This window comes from Scomber japonicus, chromosome 7 (assembly GCF_027409825.1).
Source record: "Scomber japonicus isolate fScoJap1 chromosome 7, fScoJap1.pri, whole genome shotgun sequence".
In the NCBI taxonomy this organism is placed as follows: domain Eukaryota; kingdom Metazoa; phylum Chordata; class Actinopteri; order Scombriformes; family Scombridae; genus Scomber; species Scomber japonicus.
In genome coordinates this window covers 23495081-23513888 of record NC_070584.1, presented here as the reverse complement: position 1 = coordinate 23513888, position 18808 = coordinate 23495081, and the positions used below count along the sequence as shown (strand labels likewise).

Here is an 18808-nt window from a genome sequence, read left to right as displayed (position 1 = left end):
AGTTTTGTACTCAATTTTACAAATCTCAAAACTAACATTTAACCACATCAAAATAGATTAGTAATGTTTGTTTCATATTTAAAGACTTGTTTCTCATTATGAACATAATGGCAGCCTTTAAGCTCTGTGTGTAATACTGACACTATGAGATTGCATTGGTTGCAAAATAGTGAGGTACTTACCTGAATAGCTTTCATTAGCTAATCACCATCAAAAAAGTTAGGACAATTTTTGTAGCTTGGAGTTTGAACTGCAAGTTTCTGATATCTTAATGGCTGCCGGCTCATTTACAGTCAAATGTACTGTCTGCATGTTGTGTATAATATGTGCATACTGTATGGGTTTCTTGTAAAAGCACATGTAGAGAACAATATACAGACACATGTTCTGGTCGTAAACCTTGAGAGAGCAGAATGTGCAAGAATGGAATGGAAACTGTGAGCACAAACCACAATGCCACTAAATGTCAGCAGTTCATTTTGACCTGGTGTTAAAAGGATATTGGTGTACGTCTTGGCTCGTTGCGGTGACCTCTCATGCTTTCATTTTTTTTTTTTATGTTTATGATTTCAAAAGTGAAGCTTATTCTACTGCTCAGATCAACTTTAAGTAAACTCCTGCAGCATCTTAACACGTCTTTGACATACCCTAATAAAAAAGGCACTGTGGTATGAGTAATAGGCGGATACTGTTCTTTGAAGCCCTATTAAAGGATTCTTGATCTTGACACCCCCACCTGGCGAAATGTGAATCTTCAAACATCTCATTCTTCATTCTGATCAAATCTTTTGAAAATATAGCAGCTTCACATATCACTGTGTTAAAAGTAAAAATGGTGCTTTGAGTGCAAATCCTTTATCTTGTCTCCAAATAAATACACGTTTCCTCTTCCTCACAAACCACTGCCATGACACTTTATGAGGCAACTTTGTGTAAATGAAGTTTACAGTAACATAATACATTTACTGGTGTTTTCAGGTTCCAACCAAAAAGCTGAAGAAGTTTGAGAAGGAATATCAGACACTGAGAGAGAGCCAGCTACAACAAGAAGACCCCATCGATCGATACCAGGTAGGACACCCAGATATCTTATTGCTTCTTTTTTGGTGGTGAAGTTACTTACGCCCATCCTGTGTTTTATACAGGCTATATGCAGTGTATTCATCTCTTTTCTCCCTTAGGATTTATAAAAATAACGTCTCAGATAGTGTTCAGTCATACAGATGGTGAGAAAATGCTTGCCTCTTTCATGTATTTTAAAGTATGTGATGTAAGAGTTGTCCTTTTGGTGCAGGGACAGCATAACATTTGTTATACAGGCTTCTTTTAAGTAACTGAATTTAAATTAGCCGTGTTTCTAAGATTAGAAATTCAGCTCTGTTTTGTCAAACTCTGCTTTTGTTAATATCTGTGCCTTCTCACAACATTGACTTTTATCATCATTGACTGGAAACATCCATCAAATGTATTTTTGGATGAAGCTGCAGGGGTGTTGTCAGAGGGTTTTATAGCTGCAGTGACTTTACTTTGCCTGATTTTTCAAAAACATAAAAAAGGAGAGGTAAGGCAGATATTAAGAGATTAAGACACAAGCTGTCAACAGACAGCATCTCTCCCTTTCATTTGATCTGTGTTACAGGTTTTCTTTCCCTTCCTCTTGTTCTAAATATGTCATTCTTGTTTTTCGCAAATCCACTCGTGGCAGAATAGATTTTTTTTTTTTATTTGTCTTTGAAATTTGGAAGCTAGGATAGAAACTCACATTAGCAGAGCCATTCAATGTCATTTATTTTGTGTGAAGATTATGCATGTAAGTGAATAGATAATGGATAGATTCTTAAAGCGATGGTTCGGCATAATTTCGACCTAGCGTCATATGCACCGTTACATCTATCTAAACACCCCCTCGCCCTTTTTTTTTATTTGGTCACAAATTGGTGGAGTTAGAGCTATCAGCCGAATGGCTCAGTACAGGCGCTAATGGCACCAACAGTGTATCTCGTAAATTACCCCACTAATACAGGGTCTCCGCTGATCCTTAAAAAGTATTAAAAAGTCTTAAATTTCATCATTTCATTTCAATGAAAGAAAGATATGTCTGGAGAGACGATTTACTATGCTAACGTTATTTCATCAGCGCACATCCCTGTCTAACAAGAGAGTAAACAGTAGCGCGTACCTATAGAGTGGGGTAGAGGGGCGTCAAAACCAACGTCCAGCCTCTGAGGAGAGGGTTGAGTGGGGGTAGAGGGGCGTCAAAACCAACGTCCAGCCTCTGAGGAGAGGGTTGAGTGAGGGTAGAGAGGCGTCAAAACCAACGTCCAGCCTCTGAGTAGAGGGTTGAGTGAGGGTAGAGGGGCGTCAAAACAAACGTCCAGCCTCTGAGTAGAGGGTTGAGTGAGGGTAGAGGGGCGTCAAAACCAACGTCCAGCCTCTGAGGAGAGGGTTGAGTGGGGGTAGAGTTCTTCAGTGTTTTTTGGCAAGGGAGGTGTTCAAAATCACTGATGAAGTCAAGCTGTGACGTTTCACAGGACGCCCAACTGAAACACGTGTCTTTGAGCCACTGCCTGACTTCCTGCGTGTCACAGCAGTAGGCTGGCAGCCAATCACTGGGCCTTGACGTCTGGCAGCCCGCCTTAATGATGCCGCCCTTTTGCTGGTCAGGCTCCCTGATTTCCCGAAGGTGTGGACAGCTGACAGTAGTTTGGAGGGGTTGGTCTTCAGGAGGTGGTACTGTTTAGCCATTGCCACTAGCCCAGCAGTGAAGAGGGGATCCTGGCGACGTCCTTTCATATCCTCCACAAGAGAGACATCGCCTGAATGTGTGATATCTAAGAAGGACAGAAGTTTGAGTAATATATTTATTTTTAAATTTAAAAAAAGTAAAAACTGCCATTATGCACATTGCTCTCTGCTGAAGCTATGAGCACTACAATATGGTCTGTCAGTATGGTAGTCAGTTGGTTTGAACAACTCTGCTTCTAGGCTGCACATCTTTCAGATGAATTATGTGTACTAGATTGGTGAAATTACTTAAAACATTTTTAGCATCTTTAATGTCAAAAGCACCAACTCACGTGAACATACAGACTCATAACTGACCTTCTTGTGGTCTATCTGCAGCAGCACTTGTGGAGGGTTGAGCCTGTTGTTCTGTAAGTCCATCTGTGAGGAGTCGCAGATGCTAATGTTAAATCAATTAACATTTCTCAAAACTGCCCATTTTCTGATTTAATAGTGAGAGGCCAAAAAAGGTGTAGGTTTGATAAGGCTCGATAAGTCAGACATGTTGATTATTTTATCAGATTTAAGGCTTTATGAGAGTAATACAATAATATACTGTGCCTTAGTTCTACATATGTAGAACATGTATTATTAAGTAACAGTGAGGTCTGTGAGAGTTGAAATCCACAAGACAAAATATGTCATGTGATAAAACTGTTTGTGTATGACCTTAGTTGCTTACTCACATATCAAAAAAGGCAATGCTGAGAGGAGAAAATCTAATATTCATATCAAAACAAGAATAAAAGAAATATTTATATTAAATATTGTGTATAAGGAAACCAGAATTTGAACATCCACAAAAACTTGAAACTCAAGAAAAAAAGCACCAGAATTACATGCTGTTTTTCTTGAAGACACATATAAGTGAATGCTGATGTAAACAGCAATACTGTACTGTACTGTAATCTGCTGCTTCTGGAGGGAAGGAAGGAAGGAAGACTTTTAACGTAGATAAGATGTTGGATCAGAGCCACCTCCTCTGCAGCCAGTGGAAAGACTTACAGAGCAAGACAAAGCAGGAATGTTCCTGTTGGTACATTAGCACATGGTTAAACTTATCACTTCTTATTGAGGGTATGCAGTCAAGGACTTTCGATACTTCATGCTTACTGTAATTCAACAATTCAACATTTTTAAAAGGTTTCATACTCCAGGTTTCGGTATGTATATCTTTGTGTCGCACTGTTTGGGGCGTGTATGTATTTGTGTGTCTCATTTGCTTTATATGTGTAAAATCGATGTGTGAGTTGTTGTGCCAGTGGTTCTTTTTTTAATTTTGCTGTTTTCAATGCCCATCTTTATACATAATAAAACCATTTTATAAAAAGAGCGTAAGGGGGAGAGGGTGAGGCTAGGAAGTGTCAGACGGAGAAGGGAAACTCCTGTTTGGATCATGTGTTACACTTTAGTCTGTGCTGCTGCAGCTCGATATGAAGACGTTGTGACTCTGGACAGCAGCACGGTAAGCTGCATCTGCACCAGCTGAGATTTTAAGACATTTTGCACACATGTTTATGTTTATGGTATTAAGTAAAAGTTAAATCTTTGACATCGATATTTGTGTTACTATTTTTAATATATTTTCTGGTTGGTCTGAGTTCGAGGTGTTCACTGAGGTAGTTGTGTTGGCAATGTGTTTAAAAGTTGAGGAATTTCAGATGTTTATTAGTTTAAAACATGATGTATGGGCGGCTGCACCAGAGAAGACCCTCCCATTCAAGATGTTGTAGGTCTTCTTTCTGTTCACTCAAATTAAAGTCATTACTTACTGTAGCTGCTCACAGGAAGTGATTAATTTAATCTAAAGAGGTGGGTCTTCAAAACCGCAGTGAGTGCTGGATGCATATTTTCCCATCATCTAATTGGTATCCTTTGGTAGATTATAAAGCATCACAGAGTGTCATTCTAGGTATTGAAATGACCTTTATTGTAAAATATTTATAGTTGTTTAGATCTGCTGATGTGAAACTAAAATGACAACACTAATTTTTGTTGTGAACTGGAGCCAAAGTATCAGCAGTGTATAGATGTTCAGATGGTTGTGTATTTGTACTTCGTAATATGATTTTTTATACTTTCATTAGTATAAATGTGCTTGAGTAATTCAGCTTAAATATGCAGTTTATTTATGCTATTTATGCATATATAAGTGTGTGTATGTGTGTTTTGGTGTGTGAGGTTAATTAAGGGTAACAGTGGACATCATTGTAAAAGTAACAGGATATCAGGGTCAGATGACCTCTCGTAACCGTGACAACTGTTTTGTCCCATTAAGGCATTTCCATCATGTGAGAGTGTTTACAGGCAGACCGGTAGTCATGAGACTCCACTAATGGTCTACAATGGGGACTTTAAGAAAGCAGCACAGAATAGTGACTTCTACCTTTCCCTGGTCAATCAGGTTTTTACATAAATTCATCATCAAATCATGAAGTAAATAATGAAGTGGTTTGTCTAACTTCTGTTACCACAGTAATCACTATGTAGAAGCTAAATGTTGACATTACATTCCTGATACAAAAGCATCATTTTGTTGTGCAATTGAGTGAGTGTGATTAAGAAAAGACTTCTCGGATATTCTTGATTTTACTGTGCCATTTAATCAAAAGGAGGCAGATCCTTTTACTTCTTTGGCTGACATCACAGACTCTAATAGCCTCTGCCATTGTTTGTGTGTGTTTGCAGAGGGAGAATCGTCGTCTTCAAGAGGCCAGTATGCGACTGGAACAGGAGAACGATGATTTGGCCCATGAACTGGTCACCAGTAAGATTGCTCTTCGGAATGACCTTGACCAGGTAACAATGACTCCGAAGGATATTATCAAACCTACTGTGTACTCTACTTACAAAGGGCAATGTTACAATTTACAGGAGTATTTGTTTAGTTGGGTTGTGTTCACATGTGTCACCTCTGCCACCATCTCTTGTGCTCTACGTACTGCACAAATGGAAGCAGCTTATATACACTTTGAATATTTCTTTTGACTTTTGATTTGGTAATCACAAAGAGATAGAGATCTGTTTTGAAGAGAGACTTGACTACAGCAGAAGAAAAACAAACAAACATAAGCACATACAAACACATAAATATAAGCAGCATTCTGATGATTTCATCCAGAAACTTTTGGAGGAGAACAATTTCATAAATTGAGATAATTAATAACCCCATATCAGCATAAACAGACAAACGTAGCTGTCAGCGGAAAAGCATTTCCAAGCATCTTCTAGGTTATGCAACTATCTGCCTCAACAGCTATTGTTGAAGTGCTCATAAGCATTTCTCTGAACAACCCGCCGCACCACAGGAGGGCTGTGACTGTATTAAACAGTTCTTAGTATGAATCTGCTGTACTGGAGCATTAAGTGAACATTAAATACTAAATCTGTGCAGTTGAAAACATGTTTGTGTACTCTGGTTGGGTAAAAAAGCCACTGTGGCAGAGTCACAGATTTGGTATGTAATTAATTGTCTGTGTGTGTGTCTGTGTGTGTGTCTGTGTGTTTGTGTGTGTACGTGCACTCAGGCAGAAGACAAGGCAGATGTTTTGAACAAAGAGCTGCTGAGCACCAAGCAACGTCTGGTGGAGACAGAGGAGGAAAAGAGACGACAGGAGGAGGAGACGGCTCAGGTAACATCTGCCCTCGTTTTTGTCCAGCTCATTAAGCTTGTTAAACTCACTCTTTACAAGCTGCATGCCTTTTTTGGAGTCAAAGCTTTGGTTATTGTATTTTGATGAATACATTTTTAAAAATGTACATGTTTTATGAGGCAACACAGTAAGTGTCTCCTGTAAAGTTGGCGTAAAGGCTTCACTTGTGTTTATATTTACTTAGAACTTCACTGAAAGGCACAATAAGTAATTAATGACTATAATAAGTTTCAGTCAATGACAAATGAAAATGTAACAATATCAGTGGGTGAATTGTCGCCTTGTCACAACAGATTAAGTATGCTAGCTAATTAGAGCAGAGGTCCAATAGAGTTGTTAAGAAAACTGGTAATATATTCAACATTGTAAATTATTCTCAACAGTTATGTAATTGGCATTGATCAACAGTTCAATCAAACCCACTCTGAAAAAACATGGCCACTATATTTTACCATTTTAAGCAAGAAAAATCTGCATCTGTGGAACTTGAATTTTTCTATAGCATAACCTGATTTACAGAAGGGGTCATTTATAAATGAATCTATGATGTGAGAGTACTTTGGGGTTTCCTGTGTACATGTACCATGTAAGTTTGAGTTTTACATAGTTACTATTGATTGTCATAGTGGCCAGTACTGATGAAGTTACTGTTTATGAACCATTACAGAGATTAATGCAGTATAGTAGTAAACCACAGTAACATGTTCATTTAAAAATCATGCACAGCAAAAATATGACTTAGCAATGCTATTTTATCACCCTGACATTTTCATCTGCATATACAGCGTGACAGAGTGTTTCATCCTCTCACTTTATCAGCTCATCCTCAGTAATGCAGGATTTTAATAATTGTGTCATCTTATTCTGTACCCACCAGCTGAAGGAAGTGTTCAGGAGGGAGCTGGAGAAAGCAGAGTTGGAGATCAAGAAAACCACAGCGATCATAGCTGAATACAAGCAGGTTGGACCATTTTGATAACTTCAGACCATCAGTTACATTTGAAATTTAAATGGCAAATATCTGTTCTATAAATAAAACTCCTTGTAACTTGTAGCAGTTGTTGTGTTGTAATCTTACTGAAACTTTACCATGTTAGTATAACTGACAAGTAGGACACAGACGATTCAAAGCATTTATCAGTCATTTTATTCATACTCTTAACATTGTTTAAATTTTAGTTTAAAAAAAAACACATTTCCTATTCCTACAGCAAATGCATGCATAATACAAATAAACACAAAATAAAGTCAATATAGTTTAGTTTGTTGACTTTTCCTGGAAAAAATACTTCAATGTATCTTATATTTTATAGTTTAAATGTGTCATCCCTTACAATATCTAACTTGCCTTCCTCTCTATGTTTCAGATCTGTTCCCAGCTGAGCACCAGGCTGGAAAAACAGCAGGCAGCCACAAAAGAAGAGCTGGACATTGTCAGGGTGAGATTATAAACTACTCTAGAGGGCAGCAGATATAAGTCAGGAGGCTTTCAAATACTCCACTAAAGCCACAATATGTTGCATCAGAGCAACAAAGGATTTTCTGTCTTTTAGTTATAATACTGCTCACATTACAGTGACAGACAGACAAGCCCAGGTTGGTATATTATCACACCCATAATCAGTCTGATTGCACAAATAATTCCACACTGCTTGTTTAGCCCTTTGCAAACATGCAAAGTTGCTCTTTGTGGGTGTGGCAGTGTATCTGTTTAAACCTGGCTAATGATTAGGACATTTTTAGTTCCTTCTTAATGCGATGTGTTACAGCTATAAACACACTGAACAGTGTACAGATGTTCTAGTGCGAATCATTCTAAAGTATACAGGATAGAAATGTGAATGAGCAATGTACTGGTATTTAAATTGCAATGATAAACTACAATAAAATCATGAGCACTGACACAAGATGGAAGCTCATAGGACAAGAAAAAAAAACAAATTCAGAGATCAACATTGTTGTAACTTATATAACACTAAATTGTGCAATGAATGACTGCTGTAGCTTGTAAGCTATGGCTGAGCTCTGCTGAGCTTTTTTTGCATTCAACAAAGATTGTTTGGCTGTAGCTGGCGGGGTGGAGTCGTGTATCCAGCATGATGAAATGCATGAACTGTGAAAAGTAAACTTCCCCTTAAGCAATAAGCCTATGAATATTATGAAAAGTTCATTTTAAGGTGCCTATTTGTGAGGGCTTGACCTCAAGGCAAATGTCAAAATCAAAGGACAAGATGGATCCCACACTAGTGTCCATGCTGAAAATATCTGTCCAGTGTCTTCATCATGGCATAATACCTACACAAAGATTGATAAATAAGTTTTTACATCAGGGCTTAAAGTTTGCAATTGACCTTTTTTTCGCAATTCAGAACTTTATTTTTACCAAATATGTAAGAGTAAAGTGTTCTGCCGGACAAAATGTGTTGTTGTTGTGAACGTGTGAATCTTCACAACAACAGTCCTCTAACATTGTGTGTATGTTGGTGTGCCCGTGTAGAGTAAAGTAATGGGCTGTGAGCACTGTAGAGACCTGTTCAGCACCCTTGGGACCCTCCAGACATCGTCACCTGGCGGGGACAAAACAGCATCCGAGCCGCTGGACGAGGAGAAGGATGGACTGAAGGAACAGCTGAGGCACCTGGAGCTGGAGCTGGCACAGACCAAACTGCAGCTGGTGGAGGCCAAATGCCGCATCCAGGTCAGCAGCAGCAGCAAGAGGGGGGACGATGATATCAATAACCATCAGCTGCTGAAGGGGAAAAGTTTCTCTGTGCTCATCTTAAATCTGAGTCTAGGAAGAGCATGATTTGTGACATCATAACTAGTTTAGAGCTGATTGTGCCCCAGTTTGCCATTGATACAGGAGTGATGTAGGAACTTGAAGCCTCCAAGTGCCCAAACACTGAGAATACACTTTATAGTGACATATGATCTGTTAAATTTGTGTAATTATAAATAATTTTATATAAATTGTGGATTTTTCAGTGAGGAAGAAGATATAGATTGTGGGTCAGGATTACATTTGATAAAATACACAGGAACATGACACAGAACAGTGTGTTTGATTAACTGTCCAAGTTTGACACAAAGTGCTTTCCTTGTCCTTGCTCCTCCTCATGTCTCCTCTTTGCTCCTCTTGTTGCTCTGCAGGAACTCGAGCACCAGCGGGGAGTCCTGATGAACGAGATCCAGGCAGCCAAGAACTCCTGGTTCAGCAAAACTTTGGGATCCCTGAAGAGCTCTGCCTCCTCTTCCTCCAGCTCCACGTCTCAGACTCCCTCGTCTCCAAAGGAAGGCCCTGCATAGAGTAACCCACCCTCCCCGTCTCTCCCCCCGTGGGATGCACACCAGAGCTGAGGAACACATGTTGAAGAAACAAGCAGTGGAGAAATGCAGTATTCCTTTTCCAGCGGGTGGCAAAGTGGAGCTACCTGGCTTCCTGGACTGTGAATAGCTGAAAAATTGAGGCAAGAAACTTGACTGTTGGACTGTTAAAGTGAACTAGAAAGTATCTATTGACCTTCTGTGCTTCACAGGTGATGAGACAGGTGAGTCTGCAAGTTAATTTAGAGTTCAGTGGTCATTGCTGACACTGTTAGAGTTACATCTCTAAAAACTCATGAAAAGAAAGCTGAATTAACACATAATGTTCCTTCTTAAGGTCAATAATTTAGCTCCACCTTGTGGCCAGTCATTGCTACTGCAGAATTATAGCAATTTATCTGCAAAAAATAGGTAGCTGAGAATTTAACCTGCATTCAGTCTTACAACTAGATGATGGTGAAACAGCTACATCACAGTGGTATTATAAGTTTACTGCTTAAAAACATAGTGATATGGCGCAGCAAAGCCACAGCACTCTGAAAAGGAATACTGCATTGAATCTTAAACCAGAACAACACGAAAGTTGTATTTCTTTATAGTAATATAACGTAAACAATGTTGTCATATAAATATGTATAACTAATTATTGATTTTTTTAATAATCTTGTACAGTTCTTTAAGAGAAGTCAAAAAAACAAGGAAAAGATTCTTTGTTAAATTTTTTTTCTACTGTTCGGAATTTGAATGTCATCTCTCTAGATGTTGACGTAAGCACAGTGTGTGATCGATCTGGTCGAGTCCAAATGCTGAATAGCCAAAAAGTGACAAACCTGCAGAAATCTCAATGGTAGTCAAAGGCCTTACTGATTCAAGCTGTGTCATATTACTCTAAAATTCACCAATTAGATTTTTCTTCTTCATTTCCAATTCCAGCTCATGCCTGTAAGTATTTAACTGGCATTTCCATTCTATGTTTATGTCACTGGATACAGATTGCGAAATGTTTGGTTAGCTGTGATCACAACAGAAATGGGCTCTCTGTTCCCTTTCTGTGTTGGTTCCGTCCTTTTTATATTTTTAATGATTCAGTTTAATTCATAGTCAACACAATATTCATAGTTTGTGTAACAGATGAGACACATTGGTAGTGATGCAGAACTGATAATGAGAAGTCACTAAAAATGTTTTTTAAAAATACACAGCTGCACATTGACCCTGGTTACATGTGTTTAGTTTTAAAAATGTGTTAAATCTGCCCCTTTTATGTTCATTTGTTTTAAGTTTGATCTAGCAGTGCAGGTTTCTCTCTGTAACTGCGTAGTTTTAAGACATAGGGGCTGGTGTTACACATTTTCTGCTGTTCATCCTTCGAAAGATTTTCAAAGCTGCGACCACAGAGCCAGATAACACTGTCAACCTGAAGAAACTGAGTGTATCAGTCTGCATTATGTGATGTTTTGTGTCTTGCCAATCGTCTGATGTTCTGCACCTCTTTATACTGTTACTGTAATCTAAAACTCACTGTAGATACTAAAGGCAGCACATTGAATTAGTCTAATATACCTTTATGATACAGTGAAGGCTTGAAACTATGTCGTGTTTATGTCCAATATTGTTGCCAAACAGTCATAAGGCCATTTGCACAGCTGTGCCAACACATGTTAAAGGAATTCACTATTTTGTCAGTTTAGCCTTTTAGGCATGACAACATACTGTGGATATCAACATTTCCTCATTTTCAGGATTCAGTGCAAGCATTTTACTATAAACTCAATTGAATGATAGCAGTCAACTAGAAAGAAATCCTAAATGATGTGCTGGTAAATCTGGCAGTTTTCATTAGGAAATAAGTCAAATTCATGAACATTTGCCAGGTTTCCACATCACTTTAAGTTACATGTGATTTGTTTTCTTTAGGAAGATAGGCTGTGAGTAAGATGAACAGCAGAAAATGACTTAAAAGATCAACCAACCACCATGAGCTACTGATTTATAAAGTAAAGGAAAAACTACTAACATTTGATATGTATTAGCTGCAGTTTAGGCGCAAACAGGCCTGCTTTACTGACACTGGTATCAGCCTTTGGACTCTGACCAAGCCCATGTGTAATTGTTTGCGTGTGTTGAATGTATGTATGTATGTACGTGTGTTCTGCACTGTAACTCAAGTGGTTGAAGTTGAAATGGTTTCTTCTTCACTTGGCTGCCTTTTCTGTTGATGACTGAAGCTGTTGACTGGTTGAAATATCAGAGTGTCAGCTGTGCTATATTACAGCCTCCCTGACAGGCCGACCTCCCTTCTGCTCCGTCCATACTGGTCTTCCTCTGTGCTCCCAATGACCTGAACCAACTTCACCAATGACCATGTCATCTGATCTTCAACAAAGATCTGCTGATGACCATTTTTCAGCAGTGCCCTTCACACATTTCCACTCAGAGCTTCCTAGTACATCCACCATCTTCTGCTGGTGGCCACTGAGCAGCTCAACAGGAGAAAATTCAAAAACATCATGGAAAGGGAGAAAAAAGAAGTTGACAGGCTGAATACATTTAAATTCCAGGTGTGTTTTGTATTTCCAGGACATTCCTTATTCATTATCTTGCATCATTCTTGTTAGTCACATCTGTGACAGTTACTAAATCGTACAAGCAGTGTCATGTAAACTGTGGCCAAGCTGGAGAGAGCTCTTCGTCTTTTATGTGCACTAACAACATTGATATTTTAAACACTATTTCAAGATGTGTGTTTGTTTAAAAGTTATCCTGAGCACAGACCATGATTATTTTTAAACTGATGATTATTGTTGCGGAGAGGACAGCTGCCAATTTATTATCCACTCTAATTCAGTTAATTTCAATGCAAAAGCAGACGGCGAGTCAGATTAGAGGTGTGATGTGTGTTGTGTTGTTAACAGTTTGTTGTAATATCACAGTCCAGTTACACAGAGGAAGTGCTCCTCTACTGGTCCAACTCCAGAACTGTTTGCTGTACAGTAACTGTACTGTAACTGTCTGACCTGCATTAATAAATTTCAGTTCTTCTGTTCATTTATGCACTTTGAACTTTTATTTAAAAGCTGAATACTAAATGGTTCTTTATCATAGGAAGATTTGTTTTTAAGTTTCCAGATTCTCCACAACATCCAGTCTGGCCAGTAGACGCCTTTTATTGTCATTGACACAACACAAAGCACAAGCAGAATGTAAATAACTTGCAAGATAACATATATTTGAACATAACATCTGAATAACTGGAAATCTTTTTTTCTGGCAGCAAATGCCAGGAACTATTACAAGAAAATTAGATTGAAAGAAAAATGCTGGACTTAAGTAACCAAACCTAAATGAAGAATGTACAGACTAAATAATGCATTTTCTTGAAACTATTATATTATGGTTCTCCCAGTATTTTAGCCATACTAAATGTCTGATGACTGGCTTGTCAAGCTTAACTTGTGATGAAATGTCCCGCTAAAAGCCAAAAAAGTGATACAATTTTTAAATGGTTATGAAATAAATCACAATCATTTTTCAGACTGATCATGCAAAAACTTTACAATGTAATACTTTACTTTTCATGTTCGAATTTACCACAGAATGCAGCTGACACAAAATTAAAATCAGCTCAATCAGAAATTGGAGGGGCAGCACAGTTGCAAGATATGCACACAAAAAACTGTATTTCCCAGCATTCCCAGGGAGGCTTGAGAAATCTTCAGGAGGAGGCACACCAAGTTCCTGAAGAATTCTGGGATTCACTGCTCACCCTGTTAACACCATCCATGTATTATCAATTATCATATCAGTTAACAGCACTACATTGGGTTATTTTGAGGGACATTTCATTACAGTTGCTCAGGTTATTGTGCCTGCTGCCCACATTTTTATTCTTTGACTTCAATGTCGCTGAATTTGTCACTGATGTCATCAAAGTAATTATCAGCAAAGCGAAGCATCTGGATGATGGCACTGAGCAGCAGGATGTCGGTGTTTGGGTCCAAGTCCAACTCTTCACTGTAGTTCTTCACTGGAACAATACAGGACAAAGGCACGCCAAGCCGAGCACTCACTTCCTGCATCTGCATCACAAAGCACAAAAGATTTAGAATGTTTTTTTCTGAAGACCACAGACAATTGGGCCAACTGTATTAGTACTTTGGTGATGGCAACCCATTACAAGTGCACATCCCACTTGTGCTCAAGCAGAGAGAAAAAAATGGAACAAATGAAAGTAGGAATAAACTATTTGCTAGACTAATGTTGAACTTACGTTTCCCCACTCATCCAAGACACTTCACAGGAGTCAGAGAAATGTAAACTTCCCGGCCTGTTCACCACAAGAGCTGTTACATGTGAACCATTAAGGTCTGATTTACTATATACCTTCAGTTTCTCATGTGACTTCCTGGTGTGAAGGACTCACTAAATTGAGATCACTCAGATTTGTGTTAGGAGTGTCTTCAATCCTACTCAGTCAAGTAGATTTGAATCTGTCTGATTTTAAACTAAGGGAAATGAGATTTTGATTTTGTAGCCTCTAAGGTTATATCTCTCCATAGGCAAAAACTTGGGCAAAATAAACATTACAACAAATCTAGATTTTTTCCCCCATATAAAATCCTTACCATGTCTTTAATGTAGCCACTCTTATAAATGTTTCTCACATCCTCCATCACCAAAGGGCACGCTTCATCCACTTTGGTGAGCACGACCAGCTGAGGAATCCCTGAAAACACCAGATGAAAAAATGCTGTAGCAGTCAAAATACTGAGGTAACACTTTTTAACTTCTAAAATGCTTTTTTGTTGAAATTGTTAAGGGTTAACAATTCTAAACATTACTTAAAACACCAGATAATAAAAAATGCTGTATGCTGTAGGTATCATGCAGTTAAAATATTGAGGTATCAGTATTGTTGCAATTGAAAAGCCTTGTTTATAAGCGAAGAACAATTAAACATAATGTGCTTTACATAAAAACAAACATTTGACAGTAAGAATTTTTTTTTATGTATTTCTTGAAACATTAGCTTTTAAAAAGGGAAAACTGACTCTCACTGAATCTCACATTCACTTTTCCCTGTATTCAGTAGTTTATTGTAAAGTTGGCCATTATTTTAGATTTTGGACACTTACAATCATCGTTTTGCAATGTCACGGACAGATGTCACAACATATTTTTGCATCCATAAATTACAGATCATTGCAATTTATACGCATACACATATCCATAGATTAAGCTGCCAAGGAAATAATGCTAAAAATGTACCATGTTAATCAATCAGACTTTTTTATAAAGCACTTTTCATACATAGCAATGTAATACAAAGTGCTTTACATAATTTTTTAATGTTATTCACTTTGCCTGTCAGTGGGTTTAATGTTAGCTGATCAGTGTACAGTACATGTCTTCATAAAACGAAGCAGCACTCAGTTTTACTGACCCATTAAGTTGATCTTTCTGCGTATAGCGTCCAGCTTTTCCTGCAGTTTTGTGGGCATGATGGAAATCTTGCAGGCATCCATGACATAAGCCACACAGTGAATCTTGTCCTTGAGCACTGGAGACTTTCGATAGCCGCTGGCCTCAGAATGAAGAGCAGCAGAGGGGTTGAACTGAGTCACAGAGTTGAAGGGAAAGACAAGGACAGTTTGAGTTAACTATGACTGAATCAATGGTTAAAACATTCACTCTCATGCTGAATGTAAAGAAAAGCTGTACCTGATAACGGTCAGGCAGATGACCTTTGAGGATGCTGCTGATATCATCAATATCAAGTCCTGCCCCTGTGCTTTCCTCCAATCCCATGGTGTCACACAACATGATTGGCAGAGGTTTTCCTTCCCGTCCCGCTTTCAAAGAGTAGGTACGAAACTGTTGGGGACAAAAAGTGATGAGTAAAAGAGTGTAGAATGGGGACTGTGTAGGATTTCTATTTTGAAATCAGTCACTGTTAAGAACTGACCTGTGTGGTGAGGCTGGTGCTAGAGGAGCCGGAGATGGCCTGGCTGGTGACGTGGCCTCTGAATACAGAGTTGATAGAATTGAAGAAACTGGACTTTCCAGCTCCAACTGCTCCTATGAGCAAGACCCGACACTGGCGCACAGAGCTGACCATGGGTTTGTAGTACTGGATACTTTCCATCAGCTCCTTCCTCTTCCTGTTGAAACATTAGAAGATAAAAAACTTTTTTCCTTTGATGAAAAGGATTTAAACTGATTTCGGACTGTTTGTGACACAGATCTTTTTGGGCATATCCAGTTAACTTGCATGATGGTAGCAGGTAAATTTGTGACTTGTACATTAAAAACAGTATAGCACAATAGACATGGCAAACAATATGTTGTATAGACACCAACTTCAAAATAATTATAAATAGCTGGTATAGTATGTCCAGTCAAGTTACTATTTTTTTTAATCATCAATTTGTGTCATGCTTTATATTGTATAGTACGCTGAACTACAGTACGACAGTAGCATTATATGCAGGTTGGTGACTGTATCCAACTTACTCAGATTCCCAGACTATAGTCCTCCATGGCTTCTCAAGTTCAGCGCTTTCTGTTGAAGAGAATTTTTTTTTAAGACATTAAAAATTTTACTATTTTTGACACATTTACATGAAATATTAACACAGCTTGGTATCATGTATATGATACGCCATATTTAATAATAATAATAATAATAATAATCCCTTTTATTGCCTTTTGCTTTGGGTGATTGGATATAGGATATTGGATCACACATCACATTTGTTATTTGATAGCTAATTTATTTGGTGTAGTCTTGAAAATGATTTAAACAATGAACAAGAGTGGACAATAATATGAGGGAATTAAATACTAGTAGACTGTAGTCAGTAGGAATACTCAGATCATGACACATTATGAAATATATCATGGTGGATCATGTTTGTATTTCAAACAGCAAGGCAACAAATACAGTCATTTAAAGTTAACTCACCTTCGACTTTATAGACTTCACACTCAGTCAGCTTAAGGTCGTTGCCATGTACGTCTGCAGCATTAAAGTTGTAATAATTTCCTGGATTGCTATGAACTACTGCTTGACTTCCATGGACAAGAACCAGTGCTTCTCCAAAGTATGGACCAGCGTTAGCAATCATTCTCACTGCATTTCCAGGACCGGTGACCGGATATTTGTTGAGCTTTTCTCCAGTGAATGTGAAGAGGAAGGCCTGGTCATCATGCACATACTGTCCAGACTGACTAAAAGGTTGTTTGGTGTAGCCTCCAAACACATAACCAGAGGCATTATAACCCACGGACACTGTGGGACAGTGGGTGTCACATTGTTGGTGGAAGGCTGGCCCGGTGAAACCATGGATGCTGGCCTTGTACAGCAGCTTTAGCTTCACATGTCCCAGCTGTGAACAGATTGTGCTCTGCTGGTGTCTGGACAGCTTGGAGTTCATAGTGGACAGTTGGTCTTCTCAAGTTTCTGAAGGATGCTGACTGAACTGTTGAAGTTCTCTCACTTTGGTGTCTAAACACAAAAAAGGGGGAAAAACATCCACAAATGATCTTGGTTAATCCCAAGATAAACTGCATTTATGCATCAAACAGGTTGCAACCAGTCATCAGTGTTCAATTGTTTTGTTAAATCATGGAAATTGGAGTTCTCCCATCCTAATCTAACAATGCTGATTACCCAACATAACAGTTAAATACTAATGACATAAAACTACTGACAACATCGTCAAAGTATGTTCCACAATAAAATCAAAAGAAAAGAAAAGGTGTAAATTAAATAAAAGTTAACATTAGAGTTTATATGCTTCTTGCATGTTTCTGAGCTGGCACTGGATGGATCAGAATAAATATGGCGTTTCTTTATATTCCTGTAATGTTGTAATTGATAGATTTTAATAACTGTTTCAGTGTAGCCAAATGTTAAGTCTTCTGTAAAAATAGTTGTATAAGACATGGGAGGAAGAAGTATTCCTACTCATAATTCAGTTTTCTCAGTATATAAAACAAAACTAATAAACTAAGTTTGTTTCTTATTTTCAACTCTCAAAGTCTCAAGAGTTTTCTCTTCATCTACACAAGTAAGTTCCCTTGGCAGATTAAGACTGAAACTGTAATTAGACTTCTTATTGCCCAATGCCCATATTATTTCTATTTTATATTATATATTTCTCACACTAGATTTTGTTCTCAGACTGACAAAAACAGTGTACCGCAGCTGGGTACATGTTGAGGCACGACAGATAACTTTCGATTTCCTCTCAGACTGATCTAGAAATGTCTGCCACGTTTGCTGAAAAAAGGAGACGATGACCAAATGTTTTTCCCCACATCGCCAGCAGTTTAACCTCATGTTGTCATATTTCTTTAAGAATCGATTTAAAACTGTATTTATTACATTTAAGTCGCCAGATTTAATCAGTGCTTCCTTGGTTTAGTGATTTTAGTCCAATTAAGATCAAGGCCCACCTCCATGACAGAGTATTTTAAGGTAAACTATTAAACTTTTAAAATCATTAACCACCAGTGCAGTTCATATGTTGAATGTCACATCAGCACCACATAACCATCCATTATAAAAGCGCTCAAAAAAGTTTGGCAAGATAAGCAACCCCATATATTTTCAGTCTTACCTCCTTCTCTTCTCGATAGTTGAGTTGAGAGAGAGAAGTGCCCACAGTGTTTGCTGTATAAGTGTTCAGGACCAGCGTGCTGCCACTCTCTTCAATCTGCATGCAAATAAACTCTAAATTTGGGACAAGCCCCACCCCCCTCACAACACTCACCCATAGACTCACCACATTACGCACACACGCACATTACATTTACCATATCGACAATATCAGTGCTTCATCATCTAATACTTCTCGCTTGCTTATTAAGAGCATTATTGCCCAAATCATTGAAACTCATTTTTAATGCAGCCGTACACCCAAGCAGATGATCACACGAGCGCTGCTGTTGAGTACCAAAGCTTGGCATAAGTGTTGGTATTTTATTGCCTGTTGCTCATGACCTTTTGTCATTGTTGTTTTTAACTTAATCGGCACATTCTG

At 38.3% G+C, this 18808-nt stretch overlaps 2 protein-coding genes across 4 annotated transcripts in view; one reads left to right on the top strand and one right to left on the bottom strand.

Moving 5' to 3' along the window:
• Positions 1-12809, top strand: part of rabgap1l (RAB GTPase activating protein 1-like) — a 118694-nt gene extending 105885 nt beyond the window's left edge. For both annotated transcript variants that reach the window (XM_053322060.1, XM_053322061.1), the window contains 7 exons: positions 979-1071; positions 5473-5583; positions 6312-6416; positions 7315-7398; positions 7805-7876; positions 8935-9135; positions 9588-12809. In XM_053322060.1, the coding sequence (XP_053178035.1) occupies positions 979-1071; positions 5473-5583; positions 6312-6416; positions 7315-7398; positions 7805-7876; positions 8935-9135; positions 9588-9743 (822 nt within the window). In that variant the 3' untranslated portion in view covers positions 9744-12809. The remainder of the gene's footprint in view (positions 1-978; positions 1072-5472; positions 5584-6311; positions 6417-7314; positions 7399-7804; positions 7877-8934; positions 9136-9587) is intronic.
• Positions 12810-13595: 786 nt separating this feature from the next.
• LOC128361565 (interferon-induced protein 44-like) lies at positions 13596-17203 on the bottom strand. 2 transcript variants are annotated; one of them, XM_053322070.1, is made up of 7 exons: positions 16726-17203; positions 16275-16323; positions 15727-15922; positions 15483-15635; positions 15205-15376; positions 14387-14487; positions 13596-13840 (listed from the first exon to the last, which is right to left on the bottom strand). In XM_053322070.1, exons 1-7 carry the CDS (start codon positions 17195-17197, stop codon positions 13646-13648), a joined length of 1338 nt encoding a protein of 445 aa, XP_053178045.1. In that variant the 5' UTR covers positions 17198-17203; the 3' UTR covers positions 13596-13645. The 2 variants fall into 2 exon arrangements, with proteins under 2 accessions (XP_053178045.1, XP_053178044.1); XM_053322069.1 differs by having other exon boundaries at positions 15727-15916; positions 16726-17197.
• Between the last annotated feature and the right edge of the window lie 1605 nt (positions 17204-18808).